A 21,589-nucleotide genomic window follows, 5' to 3' on the forward strand; every position below is an offset into this window, starting at 1 on the left:
CTACGTATTACAAAGACACCAGTAATCAATCCGTCTTTGTAGCCAAGGTGATACTCTAGAGAATAGCTGATATATTTAAGGGATCCTTTCTATACACTTACGTATTGATGGTGTGGTTAATAGGCTGTAGACTAACATCCTACCACAACTGTGTTGTGGAAAGGGTCATCAAGAATACTTGAGTACACGCCAAGTGATATCTGCCCAGTAGGCTGTGAACAATTGTTACACAATGGCACTACTCTAAATTGAAACAACAATCGTTAAAAAGGCGCATAGCTCTCATTTACTAGAAGAAGGCTTGTCCGTGGGGAACTGGCGTTGCTGGCAGCTTTAGTTTAAATGATTTGAGATAAAGAACCTTCCTGGGAGCTAATGTCAGCCAATGTCACATAATCACTGGCTTACTTTCATCGATAAGTGTCAAAACTCAGAAGGTGTTTGAAGATACTTCTGCATACAATGATGTCTGATAATTTAATAAAAGACAAACAAAGCTGCTTCAGTGCGATTCCAAAAAAGAACTTCGATCAGGGAAATGTGCAAATATAAGTCCCGTGTTTTAGCGCGTTCTCAATTTACGCATTTCGTTCAGTTTAGTCGGACCACAGTTATTTGTAAAGAGTACACAGGATTTACCTTATGGGAATAACGATCAACAATGCTTGGATTAATGTCCTACTCACGCTTAATGTCCCTGTGTATTAAGTAACCAAGTACAATAACAATCCTGTCTTTGTTAAGCGTTCTTTCAGTTTGACCAGCTTCTTGCAGATCGTCTAACGCAAAGCGCCTCGTCAATATAACCATGCGTGGCGTGGGCTGTGTACCGTGCTCGAAGGCGGTCGCTGTCTATATAAAGATCCTGTTATGCACAGCAATTGTGGCCTTATATCTGCTAAGACAATTACAAAAACAAACAAAGTTAAGGTGCTGTGTGCGATGCATGTCTTGCCAAGGGTTGCACGCAAGCTTTAAGTAAGAGAAACGTGAGACATTAACTCCCTTACTCGTGTCACGGATGTTTACGGCGCGCTCTTTCGGAACACAACATGCTGGAATAGTCACAAGCTGCAAATCAAAACACTCACTAGATGTACATCAAATAGTACAGTTACTTGTGAATAGGTGATAACGTTCTCAAAACAGTCACTGAGTAACTGTGGTAAGATGTAATAAGTTATGAAAATTCTTCATCATGTGTGCTACTTATTTTGGTACCAGTGAGTAGTGTTTTACGCCGCTTTCAGTAATATTCCAGCAATATCACGGCGGGGGACATCAGAAATGAGCTTCATACATTGTACCCATGTGGGGAATCGAACCCGGGTCTTCGGCGTGACGAGCAAAAGCTTTAACCACAACCCCACCGCCCATGTTGGTGCAATGTTTTGCACATCTTTTAACTTCGACATATGTCACGACTGTGGGTGTTTATTCCAGAAATAGATGAACTGATTTGACAGGATCCGTTAATCCGGAGTTCGAATCCACGGTTAGCCTTAATTATTACTCTTGATCTGTCAGCACCCAACTCATATATATCACTAGAGTAGTTAAGGCCTCTGACCTGCATCATTTCAGCCTTCTCGTCACATCAAGGAGACACGTCGTCCAGAAACTGAAATAATATTCATGGCGGTAATAAACACAACCCACGCACACCATTATTTTCCAAGGTTGTCCGGAGTGACAAATCGGCATTAGATGGACGCTCGCATTCAATTTCCAAGAGCGTCTCACCTGGTCTGATGGGTTACACAAATTGCAGTGTGCACGGTATGGGTGTTTCATTTATTTGATAGATGTTTTCTTATATTTGATATGAGACCAGCGGTCAGTTTCTACCAGAAATATTTCATATTGGGCGTGACTAGCCAGCGGCAAAAGTGATTTCCAAACCAAGCATCTGACACTTCTCACCTCAAGGAATATCAACTACATTAATAAAAGTTAGCCAAACTAATCAAGCTGCCCGAAGAGGTCGATATTGCGCCATGGCGTGCCTAAGCTTGTGGCTTCTAATCCGGGCCCACTTGCACAAAGCGTTCTGAGCGCTAAGACTAGTTTACTTGAACATTAACAAACACTTTGAGCAGGCATGGGACAAATGTGGCTGGTAATACTACAAGAGTAACTCTGGTAGTTTAGAATACTTTTGAAAAAAATCTTAGTGTTAAGATCTGTTGTAGAGACAACAAGCATATAGTCTTATATTTAAACACACTTAAAACCGATATTTACTAAGATTGGCAGTAATGAATACGGGCATAACTCGCGTACATAAACACTCATTTACAAAAGGTACAGTGCTAAGATCCGGAAATGAGATCAACGTTCCGACTTTACCACACGTTAAGAACAGACTTAGCAGTAAGATCTGTTTGTGAAAGTGGACCCTAGTGATCTAATAAGCATTGATTTTTTTTAAATGGAGGATATTGTATTTAAACTAGCACATTACCTCCTCCCATGTCAGCGGCTGGATTCCTAACAGTTTGATAAACAAATGTTTATTAATTCATAATTACAGGTTAGGAATCTCATTACTTGCACAATACTAAAACATCAGACAAGGCTGATATGTAAAACGCTCTCCTTCGTGGACAGTGAATCAAATATATGGTAATGCAGCAGTTCGTGCAATAACGCGTGACGCTCACTTTCCGAGGCGAATCAACTTTCTGTACATTATTCACCAATTTTTTGGAAATAAGAATCAATATCAGTCATAAAATTCCCGAAGGTACCATTGGGTTTGATCTCTGTAACACAGCATCAGCCTATATACTTGTATGCGTCTATGATTCGCCCGCTTGAGAGCTTCCTTCTTTGCCAACTGAAGGCACGCACAGAACGTGGGTTAATTGTAATTCATCTTTAATGTTTAATACCCTAATTCGACCTCTGGAACGGATTTTCTGTGTTGTGGCGAAAGTTTTTACTGTCTAGATATATCAGCCCTTGCACTTCTAAGCGACATATTCTTGGAATGCTTACGTCATGAGACGTTTGTGGATGGCGAATGTAGTACTCCACACGTTGCGCTGACGTCGTGGGTACCTAAAGTGTGGCAATGTCATTTCCGATCTCTCACTAGTCTTGGGGATCACCTTCTATCTAAGGCTCAAGGCTACGTCTGTGACTTAGCCTTCTGAATGGTGATCATTTGAAAATGGCCCAATCCAGAAAATACTTTTGAGAGAGAACTATTTCCTTGACTGAATGTCTATCGGTATCGTGTTCTAGATGTTTACTCACATTTCCTGAACACCTGGTTTGATGACTGTAGCTCGTTGTGAACATGTCGCTTCCATTTTGTCAATAGTCTCTTTCCTGTGTCAGAAATACGAAGACTTGATGTCTTCGTATTTTAGTCTCAGGAAAAGGACGATTGACAACATGGAAGCGACACGGATGTTCTTATTCCTATCTAAACGTAGTTGACCTTTTAAATTGCAGCTCTGTTAACAGGCCTGGATTTGGTTGAGATCAATCCTCTTGAACACATAGCAAAGCATCCCCACTTGGCAAGAAAACAAAATCATCAACACCAATATCAACCGATGTATGAAGAACAAACTCCATTATGCCAGGAAAATGTAAAAAAGCCAGCCATTAAGAGAGATAAAAGACATCAATCTACTAAATGTAAACTCAACTGTGTTATTGGCAAATATCATTAGCTACTGACGGGTTCTTACCAGATGGGATGTAACGGAGTAACGTAGTTACCTTACTCAGACTAATTACATTGTTAGGACACTTAGCTTAATTAGTCAGTTGTTACAATATCAGCTTATTGCCTCCAAGTGATTAATCCCAATGGCTCCCCTACACGATGTATACTTACCATGTCTATATTAATTAACCCGATCCAAGTCTACGATTGTGTTTGTATATAACTCTCCATATGATTAGTTTTCCCAATGAAATGAAGGGTCAATGTATAACCATAACAACATTGAGAATAGCACAAGATCTACACAGATTCATGTTTGTCTGTTCTATCAACTTTTGAATTCAAATGAAAGCTCTAAGCAGTAAATTGTGTGCGGATACGAAATTCACGTATAGGGACTGACTATTTAGTATTCTGGTGTTGTTGTTAGTGGTGCTGATGTTATTGTTGATGTTAGCGTTGGTGGCGTTTGTGTTGTTGGTGGTGGTGTTAGTGTAGTTGTTGCTGGTATTGGTGTTGGTATTGGTATTGGTAGCAATATCTAGAGATCCACGACATATTTTTTATGAAAACATCCAACATGTACAGTGTACGACGTATGCATTTGTTGGATCTCAGGACCAGTATTTCCTGTTCTCCAGCATCTTAAGGTTACATATTTATGTATAAACCAAACCTGCCCCCACCTGCCCATCTTCCAGGGCAAGAGAGTTAACTGACTTTAAAAGTTCAGTTTTCACCCTTGCCGAGCTAGGCGGGAATTATAGAGTTATAGTTTGGCTGGACTAACTAGCCTATGTATAGTCCAATCAAAATCCCGTTACGATAGAGACATCCACTTCATAAACAACATGGCAACTTCCGTGCCGAATTCGTTCGATTGCAGGAATTGCAGGCATGTGTTCCATCATTTAGGCGTCGACACATATTTTCTAAATCGTTTCATGTTTTTAATCAACGTGCTCAAGTTATTTGATACACTTCGCGATTTAAAACCCGTTTTATTGCAATAAAGATCTCTATTATCGATGAGGACGTCTTGACTGGGCGCCACCATTTTGTTTAAGCAAATGCAAGTTATATGAAAGATAGAATCAGACTGGTCAGTGAAGGGAGAATATAGAAGGGACATAACTCGTATTAGCCACTGGTGGCGCTAGGATCGAACCCAGAAATCCCAGCCTAGTTCGGAAAGGTTGAAAACTGGTCTTTTGAAGTCAGTTAACTCCCTTGCCTTGGGAAAACGCCACCTCCCAAAAATATCGAACGATGACCCACCCACCAACCCTCCCAAGATTAAAACAAAAGAATATCACATGACGGGCCCCTCAGTCCTTTACTATGAGCCCTTCAAGCACTGTGCTACTGAGTTTCAGATAATATTTTGAAAAATAGTGGCCAGGGAAGACGTGGTTATGCTTTACACGACCAGTCATAACATTGCTGAAATGTATAGAATTTCCCAATACAATGTAGCATGGTATGCCTTGGAGAAGGTGGCATGCTTGCAACAATGTTGCTTGGAACGAAATGCCATGGAAGAAAGTCAACACTTGCGCCAAATAGTTTCATGTTAAATACAGTGTTATATGGTCTCTCTGAATGTTGTTATGTGTGTGAATGCATGTGTCAGCAAACGCAAGAAACTACAATGAGAACCTGTTTACGGAGACCCGGTTAATTATTGCTGAAACCTTACAGTGAGTACTGGAAACCCGAAAAGTCATCTTACTCATACAAGGTAATCAGGAGTACTGCATATGAAATATTTACGGTAATACAACAACCGAACAAGTTTAATTACTTCGCCAGTGTTGTGTCCTACGCTGCATCCTCGTGATGGATCAGTACATCCCGCGCTCATACGTGGACGGTTCTCTGAAGGCGGATTGATCAGCCACGTGAGGAACGACCACCTGATCCACAGACACATTTACAATAAGCATGCCAAAGTGCAGCTTTGGATGTGATTCCCGGTCAACGCACCTGATGAGCTGATCAAGAGCTCAACCAGAGATAAACCAGAGCTGCACCAGAGGCGATCAAATCACACGGTCGAAGCTACGCACGGTCGACGCCACACATGACTTGAAATATGTTTTGGATATGCAAAGCCAAACAACACAGCCAGGACAAGCAACCTGTGTATTGTCTTAACAACCCACTAAGTCGATATGTCTCCAATACTTTTCAAGCGAGGACTTATGGTCTTATAAAAAATTCAATGTTCATCTTGAGTCGTAGTGCTCTGAAACGAACCGTTCTGGATCCATCACACCTGCTACCCTTCAGCTATCTTTACACGTCGTGCACCGAAGATGCGATTACGAATACCAGCTTCATCATTTACGGGGATGCTATGTTTCCTCCGCAATTAATTAAAGAAAATAGGACGATTAAGTTACGTTATTACCAGCCATGCCAAATGCATTGGTTTCATAAATCACACCAGTCATTAAATCAAAATCTACTACCGGCATATTCGTGTAGCTGGTCATAAATGATTATTTCATAAAGAATGATACAAAGGAACGGTTTTTTAACAAATCATTATGCGGCGTTATTCTCCCAAATATAGCTGAATGATTAAAGTTTCACTGATACCCACACGTACCATAGAAGTAATTTGAGCTGGATATAAGATTACAGTCTGCAAATCGATGTGGACGGGGATATCTTAGGTGGCGATATAGGAAAAAGCAGGTTGTGGTAACACTTGCATGCTGTATTGAATAAACAGATAGCTGCACGGGCTGATTGGGTATAAATATGTGATAGAGTGGGGGCAATGAATGCGGCCTGCGCAGTGGCCAACGTCGGGGCTGGGTGTACTGGGTTGTTCGTTCTCCCTCCCACATCGCTCCATGTGCCTGGCAGTTGATGACGCGCACAGGTGCATAGGGAAAAAGTTTTGTGATAAGCTCGCTTGTGAAACTGCTGTCTGGTGCGGCACCACTGGGCAAGATAGAAGCGAAGCGCTTTCCAGCTGACTGTAATGTTGAACGGGCGAGAAATGAACAGGTAGAGAACGCGAGCTGGAATACCAACCCAGGGAGGCACGTATATGCACCACTCAGAGACATGTTTCCAAGCGGTATATCGCGGGAGAGCCAGTAGCACGAGCCTCGGATACACCTTGAAGCCACGTGGAGACAGGAGAAGACCACGTTCTTCAAGTTGACCGCTGCCTTCGCATCGATATCTAGGTTCGTATGTAGGTGATTCTTCCAGTATCTGACCCTGTTTTCAGGTACCGTAGACAATACCGAGTCATGCATGCGTTACACATCCTCAGCCACATACTAATTTCATTTTGTGGCAATTATTTAATGCTAACTTAAAGTTGGCTCACGAGACCGCTTGTGCACAGCAGAAAAAGCGACGGATCGATTTCCATATTGGCCAAACCAAACTTAACTCTCGCTGCTAAGTCATTAGCTATATTGATGTATTCGCACAGGTGAAAGTATTCGCAAAGATTTCAGCTTGCTACGACTACACAAGAATGTTTCGATGGAACGAGAGGACGAGTTTATTCGGAGGAATAAGTCACATCGTGACGGGCATTTATTGGAGTATAGCTACCGGTTTAAATAGTCGCCTGGAAGAGGACGGTATTATTTTGCCGCCTATGTTTCGGCACAAACTCATCGATCAAACCTAGTTGACGTAAAAGGCCTCAGCGTGCGCGTCAATAGTCTCAAGTTTGAGGTATAATATATTCAGACTGTTCGAAATCCTCTAACCGGGCTGCATCCTGTCCTCTATAGAGAAAGTCGTGAAGGTAGGGGCGGCATATCAGAACCCCGGGGGAGGGTTGGAGACGGATGAGGGGGTGACTGAGATGTGGGGGGTGATACTGATTAGGGGGGATGCCTTCACTCCAGCACATTCCTTCGCTGTAAATAACATATTACCGTCGTTTGGATTTTTAGCTTTTTACACTTTAGGCAGTTAACGTAATGATATTTTAGCTAAGAGAACGCTATAAATTCCCCAGCTAACTATCCCACGGTACACCCAATCTGGGTAATTCTTCACTTTAGTTCTGGAGAGACGTACGTTATCTGTAACAGTTTTGTATTTGTTTATTTTTGTCACAACGTTTTGCAACGTGCTACGGTGTATCACAGTCATCCCCAGAGAACAATGATCTCGACTATCTGCCGAAACAGATTCCATAGGTCGTAGAAGGCAATGCTATTTAATCTACACCTTGTTGGTTCATTCATCTGCTGACCTGTCTTAGTCATTGCCAGTTAATCCATATACTATTCTTAATAACAATGTATCAGTTTATCCTTATGCTAACACGTGTTAAAAATTGTCCGTCGATCCATTTGTTAGCCTTTGGCAAATATTGGATGAGTTAATCTATCTGCTAACCTTTAATGATCATTCCATCAGCTTTTCCATCTGCTGACTTCTGTATACAATTTCAGTTAACCCATCTACTTTTGATAAATATTGTATTAGGTAATCCAGCTGCTAACCTTAATAAACATTGTATAAGTAAATAATCTGCTAACCTTTATAAAATACATTGTCAGTTAACCTATTTGCTAACCTTTATATAAATTGTCATTTAATCCACGTACTTTTCGTAATAACAATGTATCAATTAATGCTTGTGCTAACCGGTAACATACATTCGGTACACATTTCCTATCCATCTTTTTAACTAGAATAAACACTGTTTTCTGTAATACATCTGCTAACATGTATGTACATTATATCCTTTATTCATTCCTCCAACCTGTAATGGATTGCATTAGTACTCCATCTGCAAATCTGTGATCCATTGTGTTAATTACCCATCTGCTAACCTATAATACATTGTGTTAGTTATCCACCTGCTTACCTGTGATACATTGTGTTAGTTATCCATCTGCCAACCTATAATACATTGTGTTAGTTATCCATCTGCTAACCTATAATACATTGTGTTAGTTATCCATCTGCTAACCTATAATGCATTGTGTTAGTTATCCACCTGCTAGGCTATAATACATTGTGTTAGTTATCCATCTGCTAACCTGTGATACATTGTGTTAGTTAATCCATTTACTGACCTGTAAAACATTGTGATAGTTAATCCACCTGTTAACCTGTGATGCATTGTGTCAGTTATCCATCTGCTAACTAATATTACGTTGTGTTAGTTAATCCATTTCCTGACCTGTAATGCTTTGTATGAGTTAATCCATCTGCTTAAACTATATCACAGTGTGTTAGTTAATCAATCTCTAATCTGTAATACATTGTATCTCTTAATCCATCTGCTTACCAATAATCCTCTGTATGCGTTAATCCCCCTGTCGACCTGCAATGATCTGTATGAGTTAATCCATCTGTCGACCTGCAATGCTATGTATGAGTTAACTCATTTGCTGATCTACACTGCTCTGTATGAGTTAACCCCCCCTATCGACCTGCAATGGTATGTATGAGTTAACTCATTTGCTGACCTACACTGCTCTGTATGAATTAATCCCCCTGTCGACCTGCAATGCTATGTATGAGTTAATTCATTTGCTGACCTACAATGCTATGTATGAGTTAATCCATCTGTCGAACTGCAATGCCCTGTATGAGTTAATCCATCTGCTGACCTGCAATGCTGTGTATGAGTTAATCCCCCTGTCGACCTGCAATGCTGTGTATGAGTTGATCCACCTGCTGACCTACAATGATCTGTATGAGTTTAATCCATCTGCTGACCTGCAATGCTGTGTATGAGTTAATCCATCTGTTACCCTGCAATGCTGTGTATGAGTTAACTTATCTGCTGACCTGTAACATTTCAATCAGTTAATTCAGCTATCTCGTATCTTCATAGACCATGATTGACACAGACTCACGATCAGAATGAAAACGTGTGTATAAAATATGTGTTTACTAAGCCAAAAGATTAATAACGGTTTTTAATTTGAATGTGAAGTAATTAACATATACACGAGGAGCAATTACCATTTAAATGTGAAGCAATTACCATTTGCATATAATGCAATTACCATGCGGATATGACAAGGTTTTCGTTTGCAAAGTACTGTCTATTATGAGTGCAAAATAGAAACAACTTACAATGCGCGTGGGCTACGATACTCTTATATCCTCCCTTTCCGCTAAGATAAATAAGCACTATCTGAAATAAATAAAATCTGTAACACACCACCTTATTCTGTAGTTCTATCCAAGTGTACTCTGATCTGCGCTAATACATATTTAAATGCACGTTGTGTGCAGTTCGTTTCCAGGGCAAATTGATCCCTACTAATAAATACATATAAATAATGTGCACGTTTATTCTGAGGCAACATTGATTGGTACTAATACCAAAATAAATGCACGTTGTGTGCAGCACTTTTCCAGAGCAAATTGTTCTATCCCAATGCACATATAAATGCGCGTTGTGTGCAGTTCGTTCTCAGGTCATAATGCTCTGTGTAAAACAGAGGGCATATTGTTCTTATATAAACATAAATACATGTTATATGTAGTTTTTGCTCAAGGCAATTTGTCTATATCACACCATATATATAAAGGTTATACGAAGATGATACTGAGGGGAAATTGTTCTTTACCAAATACATTTATCGTTTTATATAAGACACATATACATGTAATATGCAGTTCTTTCTCAGGGCATAGTGTTTTATATAAGGCATATATACATGTAATATGCATGTGGTTCTCATGGCATACATATTGTTCTGTATAAGACATATAAACATGGAAGATGCAGTTCTCAAGTCATAGTGTCCTTATATTATAAACATATGGACATGTAATATGCAGTTGTTTATCAGTGCATATTGTTCTATATAAAACATATATACATGTAATATGCAGTTCTTTCTCAGGGCATATTGTTCTATATAAAACATATATACATGTACATGTAATATGCAGTTCTTTCACAGGGTATATTGTTCTATATAAAACATATATACATGTAGTATGCAGTTCCTCCATTAGTACATGTAATATGCAGTTCTTTCTCAGGGCATATTGTTCTATATAAAACATATATACATGTAGTATGCAGTTCTTTCTCAGGACATAATGTTCCATATAAAACATATATACATGTAACATGCAGTTCTTTCTCAGGGCATATTGTGTTTTATGAAACATATATACATGTTATACGGTTCTTTCTAGGGCATATTGTTCCATATAAAACATATATGCATGTAATATGCAGTTTTTTTTATCAGGGCATATTGTTCTATATAAAACATATATACATGTAATATGCAGTTGTTTAACAGGGCATATTGTTCATTCATAAAACATATATACATGTAATATGCAGTTGTTTATCAAGGCTTACTGGTCTATACAACAATATATATACATGTAATATGCAGTTCTTCTCAGGGCATATTGTTCTATATAAAACATATATACATGTACGTGTAATGTGCATTTTTTTCTCAGGACATATTTTTCTATATAAAACATAAAAACATGTAATATGCAGTTCTTTCTCAGGTATATAGCCCGTATTTTAAACTGTATTATTGATATTGTTACACTCACTCACTCTTTCTCAGGGCCTATTGTTCTATATAAAACATATATACGTGTCATATGCTGTTCTTTCCTAGGACATATAGTTCCATATAAAACATATATACATGGACATGTGATATGTAGTTCTTTCTCAGAGCATATTGTTCTGTATAAAACATATAAACATGTAATATGCAGTTCTTTCTAAAGGTATATTGTATATAAAACATATATACATGTAAATACAATATTCAGCTCCTTCTAAGGTCGTATTGTTCTAAATAATACATTTATACATGTAATATGCTGATCTTTCGCAGGGCATATTGTTTTATATAAGGCTCTCAGGGCATACATATTGTTCTGTACAATATATGGACATATATACATGGAAGATGCAGTTCTCAGGGCATATTGTAATGTATAAAACATATATTCTTGTTATGTGCAGTTCTTGCTCAAGGCATGAGTCTATATCACAACATATATACAGGTAATACGAAGTTCATACTGAGGACAAATTGTTCTTCACCAAAAGTATTTATACCCGAAACATGGCACACCGTTCTGTGAAACACTTGGACACGTAATATACTGTTCGTTCCGAGAGCAAATCATATTAAATATGCAGTTCTTTCTCAGGGCATATTGTTCTATATAAAACATATATACATGTACATGTAATATGCAGTTCTTTCACAGGGTATATTGTTCTATATAAAACATATATACATGTAGTATGCAGTTCCTCCATTAGTACATGTAACATGCAGTTCTTTCTCAAGGCATATTGTTCTATATAAAACATATATACATGTAGTATGCAGTTCTTTCTCAGGACATAATGTTCCATATAAAACATATATACATGTAACATGCAGTTCTTTCTCAGGGCATATTGTGTTTTATGAAACATATATACATGTTATACGGTTCTTTCTAGGGCATATTGTTCCATATAAAACATATATGCATGTAATATGCAGTTTTTTTTATCAGGGCATAATGTTCTATATAAAACATATATACATGTAATATGCAGTTGTTTAACAGGGCATATTGTTCATTCATAAAACATATATACATGTAATATGCAGTTGTTTATCAAGGCTTACTGGTCTATACAACAATATATATACATGTAATATGCAGTTCTTCTCAGGGCATATTGTTCTATATAAAACATATATACATGTACGTGTAATGTGCATTTTTTTCTCAGGACATATTTTTCTATATAAAACATAAAAACATGTAATATGCAGTTCTTTCTCAGGTATATAGCCCGTATTTTAAACTGTATTATTGATATTGTTATGCTGAAATATGTTTAAATACAGTATGCTCAAATATGTTTCATAACTTGTTTATAAATATACCTTTGCATAAATTGAGGATATAATAACTTGGTCTCGTCTCTATGTGGCTGAAATAATGCCGATAAGACGTAAAGAGCAAATCATATTAAATAAAAACAATATACAATTAAAAACGACAATACAATTTCGACAATTATGAAATCTGTCCCAAAAGCAGAGTCCATAACGATGCTGACTATATTATGTTTTTATGAATCGCTGTTAATGGTTACCAGTGATGATACAAGCGGCTCTTGTTCAGGGCAAATGGTCCTCTATTGATATATATGAGTAATGTGCAGTTCTTCGTCTTTCAAACTGACCTTTTCTGTATCGCCCATGATCTGATACAGTGTCCTATGTGTATAAGTGTTTATCCCCCCTGTCTGTCATACAGTGTCCTGTGTGTAAATGTTTATCCCCTCTGTCTGTCATACAGTGTCATATGTGTATAAGTGTTAATTCTCCCTGTCTGTCATAGAGTGTCCTATTTGTGCAAATATCTATCCCCTCTGTCTGTCATAAAGTGTCCTATGTGTAAAAGTGATTGTCCTCCCTGTCTGTCATACAGTGTCCTATGTGCATACGTGTTTGTCCTCCCTGTCTATCATACAGTGTCCTATGTGCATAAGTGTTTATCCCCTCTGTCTGTCATACAGTGTCCTATGTGTGTAAATGTTTATTCCCCCTGTCTGTCATACAGTGTCCTATGTATATAAGTGTTTATCCTCCCCATCTGTCATACAGTGTCCTATGTGTATGTGTGTTTGTCCTCCCTGACTGTCATACAGTGTCCTATGAATGAATGAATAAATAGTCTTTATTTCCTCCATTAGTACTGTATATATGCGTTTATACCCTTTATCTCTCAGCACTGTCTTCTGATTTTGTGGGTTTATCCACTTTGTCTCTCCAACAGTGTCTTTTGTATATATGCGTTCATCCCTTTGTCTCTCCAGCCTCCAGCAGTGTCTTCTGTATACATTGCGTTTATCCCCTTTGTCTCTCCAACAGTGTCTTTTGTATGTATGTGTTCATCCTTTTTGTCTCTCCTACAGTGTCTATGCGTTCACCCCCTTTGTCTCTCCAGCAGTGTCTTCTCTGTATATGCTTTTGTCTTCTTTGTCTCTCCAGCAGTGTCTTCTCTGTATATGCTTTTATCCCCTTTGTCTCTCCAGCAGTGTCTTCTCTGTATATGCTTTTATCCCCTTTGTCTCTCCAGCAGAGTCTTCTGTATATATGTGTTCATCCTCCCTATCTATCCTGCCCTGAGTATATACAAGTATGTGTTTAACCTACAGTGTTCTCTTCAGATGTGCGTTACATTGTTTATGCACCTGTAGCTTCTAATGTGTATAAATGTAAAGCCTCTGTCTTACATAGAATCACCGTGTGGGTCTGCTTATTCTTACTGGTTATGATTGTGGCAGTATGTATATATTCCCCTGGGCTTGTATAGTTTACACTGGCCCTTAGTGTGATCTAATCTTGTCTCGATGAATATGTCTATCCCTTGAACGTTAGCGGTATTGTTGGAGTTTGTTTCGCACAAAGGTGTTCTATTTTCTCGTTATTGGAACAGGTTGCTTTCTGCATTGTTATCTACAGGATTTATTTGAAGTTGACATAACTCAATACCAGGACTGTGATTACAGCCAGTGAGAAAAAAAGGTGTTATAAGTGGGAGTAAGGTTGTAGAACTATGTAGCATAGTGTATGTTCCAAAGGGGTGATGGTCATTGGCTGTGCCTAGGGAGTATGGACTCTTGGATGTTGGAAGGGTGAGTATGGGGGTAGGGGTGGGGTAGTTCCGTGACTGTGTCGGGTGAATATGTGCTGTTCAAAGTGGTGCTTGGCTGTGACCGTTGTTGAGGTTGGGATATTGGAGGTATTATGTTGCATTGCGACTAGAACTAAATGTGTGTGGGATGTTCCAATGAGGCCTTGTGATGCAGTCGTGTTCAGGGCATGCGAGATGTTTGAATGGCGTACAAAAATGCCACAAAGAGGTACAACCTCTTTGCCTACAGTTGACTCAACAAACGCTACACTTTATTGCTGATTTAGCCTTACAGAAACTTTGACTATGCAATGCTGTTATTTCAAATGACAAATCAGATTTACTTGGTTAGCAAAATATTTCATTTCTTCTCGTCAACAATTACTATTTGTGTTATAGAGACAAGCCGGAGGACTCAACATGGACGTGTATCGTGCTATTTACGGCCTTGCTGTCTTGGCGATGTCATTGATTTGTAAGTATTTATCAATCTTCACTTCGTATCAGCCACTAGATAGGCTCACAATTTGATGCGTATGTTCTAATACCTGATTCGTAATGATTTTATTTCTAGGTTTGTCAGCACCATACCCATGCCTGTGGGTTTCATAAATGTGGTAAACGTCTGTCACATCTCTTCAGGTGTCCGTAAACGTCGGACTGACACGCTGTGATAGAAGTGAAAGCGTCGTTAAACCAAATACACTCACTCACTTACCTACTACATGACACTCAGGGCACCACTGAAATAGTATTCCAAATACAATGTACATCCTGTAGTCAAACCGTGTATTGTTACATCTCTCAGTAGCCAGTTTCCGTACTAGAAAGATATGTGTTGCTGAAACCAATTACCGTTTCAATTGCGATCACTAAATTAAACTATTTTCAAATTATCGCCTGTCATATCACGGGCTGACGTTTATCATAAGCAATTGTTAACGATCTCATTAAGCAAATCGACATTCATTTTGGAATAAGCGTGGTTGGTGACATTACCAGTTTCTGTGTTGTAAGCCATTAGACCTTCATTTACTAAAACAGCTATGGACGAAAATTTGAGTACAAATGTACATTAACCATATCCGACATGTGTTGTCACTTATAATTTATCGTTCGTATAGTTATAATCGTTTTCCTTTACACTGAAAAATGAATGATATATTTTTTCCAGTTCATCATATTTTCTAAAAGTAATATTTCCGAACCATGTAATATATAATAGGTAATATCTTACAGTGTTGTAACAACTAATATAATATATAATCTACTCTATAAATCACTATACAAAGTTTAACATTATTAGACACAATGAACTATACACAATGAACAATGTACACTATATTCTCCCCAATATACCGTAATCGCTGTTAAATACACGATTCTCCATATCATACGACACGAGCTTCACTATACTCAGTATATTCACAACGTCAAAGCCAGAGAATAATGTGTCGCGAATATCTGCCAAAGTAATGAATATAACATCAATGGATCACTGGAAATCGGTTATGACACCAGGTGTTCGCGAAAAGGGAAAACATATTCTGTTCTAACGGAAACATCCGTCACTCCCACAAGTTTCATTAAACAAGTGTCAGAGGATGAGGAGGTGTGGAAACCCATGTGTGAGACATAGCATCATGTTGACAAGGCCACAGTCACTCGGCAGTTGTCTACGTATTACCTCAACTTGACTTTCTGCAATATTCATGTACTTACAGTCACGACTGTTTATTCGGCGCCTACTGAATCATCTCTGTGTAATGTATCACTTAGTTTCCCCCAAAAGCAAGCTGACATGACGTGATGTAATTGAAATACTGTTTAAAGCGGCGTTGAACCCATCTCACTCATTCTCTCTGTGATGAAGAAATAAACGTATTTACTCTGTTACTGTTAAATTAACAAAGGCACGAATCACCCAATTGCTGGTCGTAGGCATAGGCTGAATGCGTTTTGATGGCCAGTGTCTGTCCCGCTGCTGTTGTTGTGCAGCAATGCCCTGATGGCCTGGGACTTTGCTCAAGATATTAATCATAGGTGTTCCTCGTCCGAACCTGTTTCAGGTCGCCGTCAAACAGCTGGAATATTGCTGAGTGCAATCTAACAACATACATTCGTTAACGCACTTATTCAGTCATGACATTACATTGTAAATACAGTTTCATGTGCTGCAATTGTCTCGTGCATGTTGTACCATTCGGTTATGAAATTAAACTGTCTGTATAGCCTCGATTAAGCTGTACAAATCATTCTTAGCATTACTGAGAACAGCGTTATCTATGTAAAGCATACTTGTCTCGATGCTATTAATACTATAGATGTTGTCCCGTGAACCGTTTCCTCAATTTACTAATTGTGTGCAAGCTTACGGGGTTTTTAAAATGGATTTACACAATTCCAATTTCAATAAAACTCACATTGAATTTTCTTACAGAATGATTGAATGTTCTTGAAGTCTCCCACTGACATGTAGCATGTTTTACATCACAGTGCGTTTATACGACCAAAGTAGGATCTTAATATAAGGTTTCTCTACTATCTCTTGAGTCAACGATGTGATGTACTCACAACGTATGAACGGACAGATTTCATTTTATAACTTAAGAAATATCGCAACGTTCTGCAAGCACTTCAAGAGAGTCAAAGCAAAGATGTTCAAACCCATTCTTTTGTTGACAAATTTCCTCTTGTTTCTGCGTCCATAGCTACGTCCAGTGGTAATCGAGGTGTGGACACGCTCTCCTACGAAGACCAGCTTGTGAAACAGATTCTCCACAAGTATCGTGTGCGCGGAAAATACAGTCGCCCAGTTCGGCATTTCAACGACACTCTTAAAGTCACCTTTGGCATACAATTGACGCAGATCATGGACTTGAACGAGCAGGATCAGATACTAACGCTGAATGTGTGGGACATTTACGTAAGTACATAAAATCGGATTGAGACAGGGGCACTTAATATCAAGGTCCTAAAGTGGAGCTACAGATACTGAAACAGAACGGGGATAAATATAGTTCAGGATTGAGACATTAAGTATCAAGGATCAAACGGAGATGTATCTATATGTGTGTGGGGTTGATATACTGATCTACTTTTAAGGGTCGAGGCACTTGAACCAAACTGCAAAGGTCTAACGGGTGCGGATGTTATAATGTATATTTTACTAGTTTTGGGGCTCTGTCATAAACACAAGACGCAAATTTAAAAGGTTGAGGCATTGTCACTGTATATCAAGGATCTAACTTCGAACGGATATATGTACGCACGGTTGAGGTATTGCAACACAAATATCAAGGATCTAAGGATGTTTGCCACTCAATTGACTTGACAGTCAGTATCTAGGATCTATATATATACAGGTCGAGTGTATGTAGGTCGAGCCACTGACTCTACATGTCTATGATCTTGAGGGGGCACATGTATGTAGGGTTGATGAACTGACCCTTACTATGAAGGATATAACGGTAATCACGTTCATACAATAACCCGTCACCAAATAGCAAGAATCTAATGTGACTATGTAGGAGGGGATTTAACAAAGCCCATACATACGTTTCCGTTTCATTGCAACTTGCTGCAACAAAGAAGTTTTGTGTAACCGACCTTCCAGGGTTTTGCTACACATGTTTTGCACTAACTCCAGGTGTCCCCGATCTAATATCCAGAAGGGTTGAGGCACTGACGCAAAATAGCAAGGCTCTAAACTACTCGTCAGGTTGAGACATAGACATATATCAAGGGTCTGGACACTGACACTTAAGACCAAGGATGTAACATGTATACACATGTATGTAGGGTTGACACACTGGCACTAAATACCAAGGATGTAACAGAGATCCCTATATGTAGGATGACATACTCATTGAAACTAACTGCAGCAGGATCTCAGATGAATTCATTAATTCATCTTGAAGTGTTGCTGCAGGAATTAGCTTCACAGTGTGTAATCGTGTTGGAAATCCGAGCCTTTGGCGTGACGAGCGTACGGTTTAACGACTGCGCTATCCCACCTCCCCTTCACAAATATAATAACACTATTATAATATACCTGTGTAAATATAACACCTCAGTGCCAGAGAATAACCCGTCTGGATTCTCTGCCGGAACAGGTTCCATTTGGCGCAAAACGTAAAATAGCGGTAAACATTACATGAATGGATCCCTGAAAATCAGTGTTGACACCAAGTGTAAGGGTAAGCATGTCCCGCCCTCGTACAATTCGCATAAAAAAGTAAGTGTTTGTTGACTGATGCCACACAGCAGTACTCCTGCCACACGACGGCGGCCTGATTTTAAAAAAAAGTTACATGTACATCTATCAAACAAACAGTATGTTAGCATAGCGTAATGGATCACCGTGTGTCTGGGGTATCATTATACTTTTGTGATGTATTATTCTTAACGGATAGGATAATAATATATGCAGTTAGCTTTAAAGGGATGCACAAGTAGATTTTTGCTGAATGCTTGGCCATCGATGTGTAAATATGACCCTGGTAATGTACAAATGATGATAAAGATGAAATGTTTGTTATGGGATGATACACAGTATACTGAATCTGAGCCTACCATTCCTTGTTTTAGGCTCTTAATATCGAGCGCCAGGCTGGGTAACAACAAGTACAATCTTTTATCGTCTCTCTTTATGACATGACCGGGGATCCGGCGAAACCCCGACCCTTCGGTCTCCGGGCGGACGTTCTATCACTAGACCACGGAGACGGTCTGATGACGTATATACATTCGAGAACATGCGAATAAAAGCGACAAAACTTTCCATAATCATAAGAAATGTCTGCTTAACGATTCCTATCATATGTATTTATCAGTTATCAAATAGTGATGATACTAGATGGTGAGCATATCCTTCCCCAACGATGGAAACCGTTACAAACACATGCAAAGGCAAGTCGGTTGTTGACCTAAAAAAACTACGGGAACGTATGGTATAAGTCAAAATAGGGAAATGCATCCGACACTATTTTTGTCACTGATGCGTCAAAAGTGGAAATGTTCTCCATATGTATATCATAAAAAAGGGTTTGAAAGTTTTACTAAGGCATTCAATGTTGTAGTCTTGATCAAACAATTTTTTAGCAAGATTTGTAGAGATGAAACCTTGTGAAATGTGGACATCAAATGCTGGAGGCGATAGAGTATGTCTCGGCAATGATATACTAGTTATGGCATACCCACCATGGCAGTCATACAATGAGGACCATCAGGTAATATACACTCAAGTGATGAGATACATGTAACGAAATACAAGTGATGCCATATAACTGGTGACATACAAATAATGGAATAGTAGTGGTGACATACAATTGATCTAGTATCAGTGATGATATACCAGTGATAGCGTATACATGTAAGTGATGATATGTAAGTGGTGACATAGAGGAGTTGTTCGAAAGTGATGAGAAACTAGTATTGGCTAGTAACGGAGGATATACATGTGATGCAATACAAGAGATGCAATATCATTGGTGGCATAAAATTGATGGTATGTAGTGATGAATGTGACATCATAAAGTGACCGTATGTTCATGATCATATACAACTTACGGAATATAAAGTATGATATACAAGTGAAAGTAATGATATACAAGGTATAGTATGTTCATAATGATATATAAGTTATAGCATGTAAGTGATGTGCAACATGGTGATTGATCTTCATGTCCCGGAAATATTTGTCATCACTATGTTGCCTTTTACGCCCAATGGAATTCGCTTCGGCAGATAAGCGAGACTGATTACTCTCTGGTGTTGACGTTTCGAACACGTAATTGCCCTTTATTCTAAGTTATGCGTAATCTGCATATGGAATGTATTACCTCGTCACTCTTCGCCACTGGTAATCTTTGATAAATCTATTTAGAGCTGTAAATTATATTGCTTCCTGTATTTTCTTACCATCGAATATTTTCGTGTCAATTCATTTCTTGTACCAGTAAAGTTGAAAGAAACTTCACATGGCGGAACAAATTAATACAGAGCCACATACATGTATACATAAACATGTGTTAAGTAAGAAGTGGGGTGATATACTTGCCTTCCCTAGAGAACATATGACGCATAAAGTTAATGTACCGACTGACTGACTGGATGTAGATAGCAGATGTGACCAACATGCTTCACTGTTGCGGGTTCTTCACTCCCGCGTCAACTCATAGTCATTTAGATCATAAACCACCAAACATAACACTGTTATAACTTTTGCATTTGATGGTTATATTTTTTTGGACAGACTGGTGGATGCATTTTGCATGCATAAACTACCAAAACATAACACTGTTTTAACATATATTGTGATGGCTATATGTTTTTAGGTAGGCTGGCGGATGTATTAACATATGAAAAAATACCAAAACATAAAAACGTTACGTGATTGTTATACCTCTAAATATACTTGGGATGCTCTTTACAAGCTTGGGCATGATTCTGAAAACATAGACGCGTTTCTAACTTCTTTCAAATAGGAACACGCACTGAGACACATCAAACCCTTTGGAGTTTAACATCCTCGTCTGAGAGCAGCATTTATGGGCCTTAAGATATTCATATTCAGATCTCTGTTGCAAGAAAGGGAACAGAGTACAAACAATCCCATAAACCAGGCAATCAATATTAAAATCAACATTAAGAGGCGGCAGGCGCATATCATACAATTCATTGAACACGAGAGACGATTTTTATCATTTTCGATTCTGGATGACATTGAAAGATAACGCAATGTACTCATGTCATTGGTTGTCATTTAGGCTTTTATTGATAATCGGAGTAATATATTCACTTCGTTGATCGTTTTGCGTCGGACATACAAATATGAAGTAAGACTTCTTCGATTGCATAATCTGTGCATCCTATGATTGTCCCCAAATCGCCCTGTTTCAATAAGGAGCTTGTGAGGAATTTGTCTAATCCTGATAGTGAGCCACGACATTTTACACGTATTTATGGTGGTATAAAGTCCGTTGTATTTATGTGGTATAAGGTCCATGGTATTTATGTGGTGTAAGGTCCATGTTATTTTTGTGGTATAAGGTCCGTTGTGTTTATATGGGATAAGGTCCGTTGTATTTTGGTGGTATAAGGTCCGTGGTATTTTTGTGGTATAATGTCCGTTGTGTTTATGTGGTACAAAGTCCGTTGTATCTATGGTGGTACAAAGTCCGTTTTATCTATGTGGTATAAGGTCCGTTGTGTTTATGTGGTACAAAGTCCGTTGTATTTATGTGGCAT

At 38.7% G+C, this 21,589-nt stretch overlaps 1 protein-coding gene across 5 annotated transcripts in view; it reads left to right on the top strand.

Annotated features, from left to right (window-relative positions):
• LOC124142708 (neuronal acetylcholine receptor subunit alpha-10-like) overlaps positions 1–21,589 on the top strand; it is a 53,955-nt gene that overhangs the window by 10,370 nt on the left and 21,996 nt on the right. For 2 of the 5 annotated variants that reach the window (XR_007222511.1, XM_046511298.2), the window contains exons 1-3: positions 6,494–6,888; positions 14,738–14,813; positions 17,050–17,264. Coding sequence is in view for 4 of the 5 variants with exons in the window: in XM_046511298.2 (XP_046367254.1) it covers positions 14,759–14,813; positions 17,050–17,264 (270 nt within the window). In the remaining variant the exon portion in view is untranslated. Of the gene's footprint in view, positions 1–6,493; positions 6,889–14,220; positions 14,340–14,737; positions 14,814–17,049; positions 17,265–21,589 lie in introns of those variants that run through there. The other 3 variants (XM_046511299.2, XM_048400755.1, XM_046511300.2) reach the window with 2 other exon arrangements.

Source organism: Haliotis rufescens, unplaced genomic scaffold (assembly GCF_023055435.1).
Source record: "Haliotis rufescens isolate VD_foot unplaced genomic scaffold, xgHalRufe1.0.p SCAF_20, whole genome shotgun sequence".
NCBI classification, from domain to species: domain Eukaryota; kingdom Metazoa; phylum Mollusca; class Gastropoda; order Lepetellida; family Haliotidae; genus Haliotis; species Haliotis rufescens.